The sequence below is a fragment of the Helicoverpa zea genome, chromosome 2 (assembly GCF_022581195.2).
Source record: "Helicoverpa zea isolate HzStark_Cry1AcR chromosome 2, ilHelZeax1.1, whole genome shotgun sequence".
NCBI lineage: Eukaryota > Metazoa > Arthropoda > Insecta > Lepidoptera > Noctuidae > Helicoverpa > Helicoverpa zea.
Window position 1 is genome coordinate 1,583,412 of NC_061453.1, and position 10,964 is coordinate 1,594,375.

At 37.3% G+C, this 10,964-nt stretch overlaps 1 protein-coding gene across 1 annotated transcript in view; it reads right to left on the reverse strand.

Moving 5' to 3' along the window:
• LOC124638492 (GTPase-activating protein and VPS9 domain-containing protein 1) overlaps positions 1-10,685 on the reverse strand; it is a 34,859-nt gene extending 24,174 nt beyond the window's left edge. Inside the window, exons 1-3 of the mRNA XM_047175468.1 lie at positions 10,074-10,685; positions 2,497-2,720; positions 976-1,143 (exon numbers count right to left, since the gene is read on the reverse strand). Of these exons, the coding sequence (XP_047031424.1) occupies positions 976-1,143; positions 2,497-2,720; positions 10,074-10,367 (686 nt within the window). The 5' untranslated portion in view covers positions 10,368-10,685. The remainder of the gene's footprint in view (positions 1-975; positions 1,144-2,496; positions 2,721-10,073) is intronic.
• Positions 10,686-10,964: the final 279 nt, after the last annotated feature.

Below are 10,964 nucleotides of genomic sequence, written 5' to 3' on the forward strand. Positions count from 1 at the left end.
TTCTCTTACAGAGAGAGAATGGGCGTTAATCAACGCACTTGCTCACGGCAGATTGGCGAATTCAGACTTTAAGCGTTTCCTCAAGATGTTTTCCTTAACCATCACTCAGACGTTACTACTTACAGAAACGCACAGCTAATCATTTCAAAACATGTTCAAGAACATCTAAATCCCCTCTGCTACACCTTCCATATCATTCTAGATCACTCACCTCTCCATAGCCTTATCAGGATCGATATCCAGGAAGAACTCGTCCTCATGCAGCACCGCCATCACGGGGTTCTGTAGCGCAGCCACTAGGAACTGGCGAGCTGGTGTGTGACCGTCTCGGTATACCGCGTATAGAGAAGAGAGGGCGCACTTGCCTGTCCGGAATCATCTAGAATCATCTGGAACACTCACCTCTCCATAGCCTTATCAGGATCGATATCCAGGAAGAACTCGTCCTCATGCAGCACCGCCATTACAGGGTTCTGTAGCGCAGCCACTAGGAACTGGCGAGCTGGTGTGTGACCGTCTCGGTATACCGCGTATAGAGAAGAGAGGGCGCACTTGCCTGTCCGGAATCATCTAGAATCTTCTGGAACACTTACCTCTCCATAGCCTTATCAGGATCGATATCCAGGAAGAACCCGTCCTCATGCAGCACCGCCATCACGGGGTTCTGTAGCGCAGCCACTAGGAACTGGCGAGCTGGTGTATGACCGTCTCGGTATACCGCGTATAGAGAAGAGAGGGCGCACTTGCCTGTCCGGAATCATCTAGAATCTTCTGGAACACTCACCTCTCCATAGCCTTATTAGGATCGATATCCAGGAAGAACTCGTCCTCATGCAGCACCGCCATCACGGGGTTCTGTAGCGCAGCCACTAGGAACTGGCAAGCTGGTGTGTGACCGTCTCGGTATACCGCGTATAGAGAAGAGAGGGCGCACTTGCCTGTCCGGAATCATCTAGAATCTTCTGGAACACTTACCTCTCCATAGCCTTATCAGGATCGATATCCAGGAAGAACTCGTCCTCATGCAGCACCGCCATCACGGGGTTCTGTAGCGCTGCTACCAGGAACTGGCGCGCTGGAGTGTGACCATCTCGGTATACCGCGTATAGAGAGGAGAGGGCGCACTTGCCTGTGCGGAACAACCTGGAAAGAGGGTAGAAGGTTAGAGGAATCAATCTACATCTATGTATACCAATATTAGGAAATTTGGTATAAACCAGGAGGTTCTGGGTCGAATAGAAAAATTTTTCAGTGTTGGTCATTTAGCGGGGAGATCTTAAGGCTACTTGATTCCGGATGGACAAAGCATTTCCCTTCGGGCCCAGGGTAGAACCGCAAGGAACAGCTCGTCTTTGAATAAATGCTCGCTAGCTTAATTATTCTTCGAGGTAACTTGTACGTAAATATTTCTCTGACCATATAAAACTCTTCCAATCACAATGTGTAACATGAAGCATAAAGGTTTGCGTCAATGATTCCATTCATTGTCCAGTTTCATTCACAGCAATATAGTCGGGATGACCAACAAACATGAATGAAATAAATAGTTGAAAAGGAAAATCTATTTCTGTTTTCTACAAATTGTTGATTCACACGAAATACGTCAATGATGCGGTTATTTGATAACTACTAAAGATTCTATTTGTCATTTTCCCGTAATTGATTCACTATTTCCACAAAATAAACAACATGATTAAGAGCAAAGGTTTATTAATTCAATCATTTTCCTTTCATCATGACGTATGTAAAATGTATAATTCAAGTAAAATTTGCATCAATAGTAGCTGAACAATTCAAAATTTTCTAAACTGTTAACTTGCCAGAGTAGGTACTCATCTACTTTTTAGGGTTCCGTAGCCAAAATGGCAAAAACGGAACCCTTATAGTTTCGTCATGTCCGTCTGTCCGTCTGTCACAGCCGATTTACTCGGAAACTATAAGTACTACAGTGATGAAATTTGATGGGAATATGTGTTGTATGAACCGCTACAAAAATATGACACTAAATAGTAAAAAAAAGAATTGGGGGTGGGGCCCCCCATACATGTAACTGAGGGATGAAATTTTTTTTTTCGATGTACATACCCGTGTGGGGTATCAATGGAAAGGTCTTTTAAAATGATATAAAGTTTTTCTAAAAAACATTTTTCTTAAAGTGAACGGTTTTTGAGATATCAGCTCTCAAAGTCGTAAAAAGTATGTCCCCCCCCCTCTATTTTTATAACTACGGGGTATAAAATTCTAAAAAAAATAGAGGTGATGCATGCTAATTAACTCTTTCAACGATTTTTGGTTTGATCAAAGTATCTCTTATAGTTTTTGAGATAGGTTGATTTAACTGTAATTTTTTAAAAGACAAGTAAATTTTCACGTTTGCATTCTTGCGAAAGTATAACCGTGTAAGTTGTTACGAGACTTTTGAAAATGTTGATTTGTTCAATAACTTTTGATGCTGACTATAAAATGTTCATACAAATTTTTGCAACTGTAACTTACTTTCTCGGATCACTCGAAGTAGCCAACTGGTGTTTGATGAGCGACCTGACGACGGCCAGGAACCTAGTCCTGTCGGAAGCCGACCGGCAACTTCCGTACAGCCCGGCCACTAGAGCTGATGGTAGACTGGGCGGGATGTGGTCCTCGCCTAGGAGTAGGCAGAGGGAGACTAGGTGAGGAGATTCCCGGAGCCATCCTAGGAGCTCGCCTAGGGCTGTTACTTCCTGTTGAAGAGTTATTGGGTATTTTAATATGTTGCTAGAACTTATCTGAGTATCACTGTTAAAAAAATCCTTTACAGTGTGAAAAGAGGCGTAGCAAAAAAGGACGATGATAGCTTTAACTAGGACATATTCAGAAAAAATGACACATTTGTGTTTTAATTCATCCATGTTTAAGTGTGAGCTTATGTAACACATACATATTATGTTTTAAATCAAAATATCGTCCTCCAATCCAAAAAACAAAACCTCATACATCTCTCCAGTTTACTCATTTCCTTTCACAAAGATCATCATTTTCACATACTCCTCTTGACCTACGACAACGATGACGCACTGGCGACAGGTCACAGGCTCACCGCGCATGTCCCAATTACAATGTCCGTCCCATCCTGAGAGATTATGCCCCAAGTGCTTTTGTTTAGGAGTTAAGAGTAATATTGTATGCTCGTGTGTGTAGTGGGGATTAAATGGTTGTAGGCTACTAATATTATAAATGCGAAATGGTAAAATCTGTTCAATAGCTTTGGCGTGAAATCACGACAGACCGACAAAGTAACTTTCCCATTTATAATATTAGTAAGGTTTTGAAATACATATGAGTCCTTCGTAACGTTGCATGGCTTTTACAGTTTTGCAACAACTGAAACGATTCAGATGGTTTATTTTTTTATCGAGATAAATATTTTAAATCTATGTCGTAAGATTAATAAATATTTGCCGGTGCATAACGCGGTTAATGCAGGATGAGCGTGTTTTTGCGAAATTATTGTGTTCTCGTTGATTATTGATTTCCTTTCGCAAAACCATGCAATATTTGGTACAATATGATGCATATAGGTAAAAAGGTGAAGGAAAACATCTTGAGGATATACATATAGTCTGAAATCACCAACCCGCATTGAGCAAGCGTGGTGATTAATGCTCAATCCTTCTCCGTGTGAGAGGAGGCCTGAGCCCAGCAGTGGGACGATAAAAAGACTGTAACAGTAACAGAAACAGATTCATATAGCGCTTAACGCTTTTGGGTGGCAACAACGCAGTTTCAGTTACCTACAGGCAGGCAAAACCAACATTGTTTTAAAACAAAGCTCAGTCAAGTGACCACTGCAATATTTGAATTTACTATTAACCAAGTCGTATGTACGGTGCTAAACCCAACTTCCTGCATTCGTAGGTCAACTGTTGTTTACAATTCATGCGAATGAATAGCGCATTGTGCGACCTGTTGGCATGCTAATTTACGTGCACTTTGTGCATTGAGATTTGTGTAGAAAGTTAAGTAACCATTCATATGACGATTCTTCGGGACCTTCACGTCATCATGCGGGTAGCCTCTCAATCTCAAGTATGAGTGTGCGAGTTTGTTTTCAGGTCAAAACAGAAAAATTGTTCGAACTTGGCTGCAAAATAGAACTTTTTGAACGAAATAAAGAACAATGTCAGACGTCCATAGTAACTTAGGCTCAATAAAAATATTTCATGTACAGTGAAAATTCTTACAGTTTTTTGTGTAGTTTAATGTCAGAAGCTTTTCTATGTTTTCCACTTTTGCATTGAACTTCTCAAAACCAAATTATTCCAAATTATTAAAACGAAAAACCTGAACTCGATAAACCAAATAATTACTTATTAAAATGATATTTTTTTTTTGGAAAAGTTCTAGATAACAATTAAATATTTTATAAGAAGTTAGTATTTTATATTTAAATTGTTGTAGTAAAGAACTTTGTGTCCGTGAGAATTTAGTTTTAAAAGTCGATTGGGTGGGCCGAAACCTGACATTGTTCTTTACCAAAGACAGCCCCCAAAACGCCCACCATTCACTTCTTCCTTTGTGTTTTGGGTCAGGCTAGCACCACACAGACGTTCAAAAAGAAAAATCATCGGTTTTGTAAGTAATGAGTATTTCATACCAAACGATGTTGATAAAGAAATCAGCGTGTATTTGCAAAGGATTTCAGTTTCAGTGAGAATTTAATCAGTCTAATCGTTACGAAAGAGAGGAATGTGATACTCTCAGATTGTGACGTCAAAACCAATGAAGAGGAGGTATTACCTATAATCTTATAGGCTTATGTCCCAGGCATAACATACTGGGTATGTACTAACTTCTATACTAATAACATAAAAAGCTTAAAATTGTGTGTTTCTTACGATGTAGGAGTAATCTTTGGATCTATTGACTATTGAGCCTATTTTGAAAATACTTTTACGACTGTGCTACGGTGGTGCAGTCTACTTTGACAAATAGAAGCTAAGTTATTTATGAATTCGAGACTTTATTCTATTCGATTACGGGAAGAAGTTCCTCCAAGACACGACTGAAAACGCGATACAGGTGTACCTAGATATAATATATTCTAAATACACATGTAAACACGTTAGAAATAAGTAGTTAATGCTCATAACACACGTTATACTTCCTGTTGACGTAGGTCAAGAAAGGGATTGTTCACTGCGTATGAGCCGCTCATATTGTTCGTGTTAATTGGGTTAGCACGGCGCAAGAAGGTTGGTTGAACTTTATATGTATTATTGCACTGTCTGCGAGGATGAAGTTGGGAAACTGAAATTATACTGTATTGAATAGGATCCAACATTCGGGGTAGATGACAGGCTTCGTCCTAACTACCTGTACCATTGTAGTAGTCCTTGTAGTACCATTGTTTTCTTTTAGTTTCCGCCACTTGTTACAGCAATTTCTTTTCATTTTAAACAAATAGTTTTTCGTACTACTACTTCATCGATTTGAGCCGCGGATTCCGTGCAGTGATACCGGTTCATAATATTGTTATTGAAAAGCGAGGGGGAAATCTGGGGTCAAATTATCTATCCGTTGCCTCAGTTCACAGAACAGTTTAACAGAACGGTAAACCGGGATTAAAATAGTTCAAGATTATTTTCCAAATCTAAAATACGTAGTGCTGTTGTCCAAAGGAAATGTAACTGTATCCTATTTCACAAACACCTCTCAATCTCTCTTATTTACTTAAACTTAACCTACAGATAATGCGTAAATTGATAGTTTTGTAAACAGAATCAAGTTACTCTAATAAGACACAGTATTAGATAAACAACTATAATCAAAAGGCCGTCAATAGGACGCCGGCTTAATGCAGATGGTAGAAAATCAATAAATATGCATTATTGATAAACTATTCAGCTTTACGTTCTATGAGGGGTTATTGGCGAACTGTCTTTGTGAAAAAATGGATCAATAATACTGGCAATTAGTGGCAGTATTCCAACTTCGCAACGGACGAAATGGTCAAGCGAGTTCTAGACTCGCGACTTGGCAAGTTTTAATAGAAAATTAAATACTTGATTCATTGCGTTTAGTAGGTTTATAACAAGGTGTGTGAAAACTTGCCAAGTAACATCATTAAAAAGTAACTATTTTTAACTGAGGTATGTGTATGGAACTTGGTACTTATTCAGATCTCACTTCTTTTATAGGCGAAGGATTTCCGTATTATCGAACTTGGCAGCCTTTCACATTTTTGTTTTGAGTGGGATTTAGATTACGGGTCCTGAGGATCGATGCACCAGAATGCACACCCATTTTAGTAACATACGGATTAAAATAAGATTCAGCCTCATTTTCGTCAAAGCGTAACCAATAATTATACAAGAAACAGCGGCCCGTCCAGGTTACGGTACCATGGGTATAGCTCAACAATCTGTCGTATTGGTGACCACCGCATGATTTGTTGCTGCTCAGTAAAAGGAACCAAACCTCACGGAAACTAAAGAACTTCGTACGTTGACCTCGCGCTTGTGCAGAAACAGAAAAGCGTATAAAAAACTTTTTTACAAAAAAATTAAACCGACTTCCCAAAACACTAAAAAGCAAAAATAAAACTAATTTTAGGTGCATCGGCCTAGAAGTCGGTGTCTAATGAATGTTACTAAGTTAATTTTGCCACCGACTTCTAGGCCGATGCACCTAAAATTAGTTTTATTTTTGCTTTTTAGTGTTTTGGGAAGTCGGTTTAATTTTTTTGTAAAAAAGTTTTTTATTTACAGCTTTTCAGTGATACGAATAGTTGTCACTATCCATATAAGTGGAAAGTTCTCATCAATACAAAGAATATAAATCCAAACACGAGGTAGTTTCCATATTCAGTTGTCGAGTTCCCTCGACTTTTTCTGGTCTCCATCATCAGGTCAGCTCCAAACCTTCACTGTTGCAAAGGTCTTGTCAATACAAATAATTTAAGCCCAAATACGAGGTATTTTACATATTCAGTTGTCGAGTTCCCTGGACTTTCTCTGGTCTCCATCATCAGGTCAGCTCCAAACCTTCATTGTTGCAAAGGTCTTGTCAATACAAATAATTTAAGCCCAAACACGAGGTAGTTTACATATTCAGTTGTCGAATTCCCTCGACCCTCTCTGGTCTCCATCATCAGGTCAGCTCCAAATGTTCACTGTTGAATAGTGCTTTTAGGCGTACATCTGAGTGTCAAGTTTTTACCCTATGTATGCCTACAACTTTCGAAGGTTGCCATCGATTTCTCAGGGTTTCCATCATCAGATCCTGACTTGATGACTATGGGACCAATTGGCAGCTATTTCGAGTCGAACAAAAAAAGAATCACGTAAATCGGTCTATAAACCTCGGAGTAATCGATGTACATACATAGAAAAAAAAAAAAACATACCGGCCGAATTGAGAACCTCCTCCTTTTTGGGAAGTCGGTTAACAAGCAAAAGAAGTGTAACAAGGACGTTTGTAAACATAGGTCAACGTACTAAATTATTTCGTTTCCGTGCGTGTTATAAAGATATGATAAATGATGATAAAAAATATGTAAGGTCAGTAGGAAATGAGAGACATCGAATAGTTACGGCCGGATTGCCGATATCAGTACCTAATAACATGCGTCTAATATGCGTGAATCTACATATTATCATAAGGGGGCGGAACCACCATCATAACAATTCAGGAGAATATTTTATCATTCTAGGAAACAAAATATTATTTATGTTTACAATGTATATGTGAATGGGTTTTTTAATTCCTTTATATCAGGCGTCCCAAAACTGAATGATAACTTGGAAGTGGGTGAGAGGTCAAGCTACCCCAGCACCGGGAAATGTAATGATATAGATTTTTAAAAAAAGTTATCTTACACAGGAATAAATACACACCATACAAAAGTGTAAAGAAAGGATAATTCAGAAGTAACTTCTGACATCTAATGGAAACACGTAAAGGATATCCATTCCTTTTTAATCCCATCAGTTTTTCAAGAAGGCATATTGTAATCCGGCCACAAACTAAATCCTTCCTCAAACCACACAACTGTCAGCCCAATATAACATTACATTGTAATCCAATTCACCTAATTTCCTGTTCATTATTTATCCTTCATGTCCAACGTCCATTCACGAATGTTGCTACCTCAACTTGTTGTCATAAGTCAACAAGGCCAATATGGTGTCTGGTAGTAAGGCCTATAATGTTCCTATGTCAACTTGTCATATGTGAACACGGACAATGCGGGCATGGTAATAAGGCCTATTGTTTTAAGTTCCACTATGGAACGAGTTATTATAAAACAATGAGATAAGTACACCCACAGCTGTCGTCCGTATTTCCTGGGCTACTTTCACTGTTTTGTGATTGGAAAATTATTCGTTGGTGATGTCCGGTACTGATTTTAACACTTAACTGATGGAATGAATTCCAGGTTTGTTTGAATTTTAATTTGAGAAAAATGTCCCCTTAAGAAAGTTTTGTTAAAAAAATATTACTATGTTTTATTTTGTTTGCTACATATCACTATAGTGAATAAAGGTTACTTTAAATTTTTTTAGCTTTATACAATAAAAAAAAAATTTGGTAGATATTTATGTATTTAAAAATAGAAAGTATTTTATTTGAGATTACAGTTGCAATTGATTTTACATGATAGAAATTATGTCACATATGTATAAAGATTTTCTAAAACTCAATACTGATACTGACATGACCTTGGCAGCTACACACCTACCGCACACCCAGTAACATTGCCATACAATAGTGTATTAAATTACTCATTAGACAGTTGACGAGAATGACACAATGTGTAGTATATTCAAAACAGAAGGCTTACAATAATGTTTTAAAATTAATAATTTATTATTGTGTTAATCATTGGTTATCTATAACTCGGCAACTTAGTACGTTAGGTTTGAGTTTTGTAATGATTTTATCTTTGATGGTATTTGATTATCTACAAATTTAGAGATGAAATCGAAAATGATATCATAATTTGTTTTTTTTCATTACTCCATCATCACCACCAGCAATTTTTTCAATTTTTACTGTCCATCTGCTGGGCGCAACCCTTGTCTAACACTAAACAGGATTGAGCATTAACTCTCTGTATGTCACTAACTTTAAAACTATTTTGTTTAATAAAACAGATATTAACTGAAACAGTTTATTAAATACGCAAGAACTAGGTAGCCTTACAAGAGAGTGAAGATAATTTACGTAGAGGGTACTTGAATAAATCTTGTTAAAAAGATCCTTAAGTACCCACATCATTAATACACAACAAAAACAATACAAAATTAATTGTGTCTTGTGTATATCTGTGCTCTGAGATACAACGGGTTAATCACCATGATTTCCGACTTTTCCTTCAGCTAAACCCACACACTCATACTTGAGGAGTTTGTGCTTCACCCACAAAAACTTAAATTATTATAAAATACTAGCCATTTTCCTGCGGATTCACCCGCGTCCCGTGGGAGCTACTGCCCCCACCGGGATAAAATATAGCCTATGTTACTCACAGATAATATAGCTATCTAATGGTGAAAGAATATTTAAAATCTGTCCAGTAGTTTTTGAGTTTATCCATTACAACCAAACAAACAAACAAAGTTTTCTTCTTTATAATATTAGTATAGAAAGTTACATACTAAACTGCCTATTTATTCCTATTCCGTTATAAGAGCATGATAAAGTACTCAATCTTTTTGCATCTCATTTCTAAACAGTGATAATTAGAAGTAATTAATGCAAACTAAGAATGGAACAAAAAACAAGGATTTCTGAGTAATAACTCAATCACTTGATTGTGAAAAGTGGGTGGACATGTAGGTCATTTTGTTTCATAATGCTGTTCACAAAATACTTTACATCGTTATTAAGTTCTTTGATAGTATCAAAAAAAACAGTTAAAGAACAGTAAGACAGATAGGGTAAATGTTTATATAAATTTATAATTAAAAAAAAATAATAATAATCTCATGTGATGCTGACTCTGTACGTGGAAATAAAAAAAAAATATGATTTATGAAGGTAGAAGCAGATTTCTTATATTAGATACTGATGGCTATAAATCAATCACTCACCTTGTACTTCAAGACTTTGTAGGCATCCACGAATATTGCTCTTTCAAGGAGACTAGCTCTCTGACAAAATGCTATGGAGTCAGCTTCACATCTTGACGTGATCAAGTTGGTGAGGTTCTGGCGCTGCTGCGAGCACACCCAGGCCACCTGCAACAGCTCCAGAGCCCGCTTCTCCACCTCCTCATTGAGTTTTTGCAACAGCTGCCTCTCAGAGTTGATAAATATCTTTTCTCGCCTCAGCTGATTCGCGAGCTCGGCGATGTTCATACATCCCTCCGACGTTGATTGCATCATGATGGTTCACAATCAGACGCACAACAACAAACACATTTCGCACTTAAAAGTATATAAAATTGTATTTTCACGTCATTTCAATTTAGGGAAACAAGTTTCTGACACTTTTTCACTTCCTTCATTACGCTTGCGTACAGAACCACACAATTATTTAATCCTATCCATTAGATTTAAATCGTGTGCAGTTAAATTTTGGAAGGACACCCACTATTTCTTACGAATTACTAGTGAAAATTTCTCGTTTTCTCTTTTCGGAAAGTATGGCAAAAAAACGAGAAACGCGAAATGAATTGTGTATTTTTATGCTTCAAATCATTGTCTTTTGAGATTTGAATGAATGAATGATCAGAAAAATTTACGTTCTGAAATATAGATGCATATAAAATGTCTCAAGTACCAACACAGTATAAATTAAAAATATCTTATTTAATATTAAAATGCCCATAAAATTATGTATTTAATGATTTAAAATATCCCATAAAATCATAATTTTTGTAACTTATTTTCAAAACGTTTTCTTTCTGACACCTGAAACCCGTAACCCTGCAAAATTGAATTGCTTTCTACAAAAGTACAGCATAAGACTTTTCTACAAGT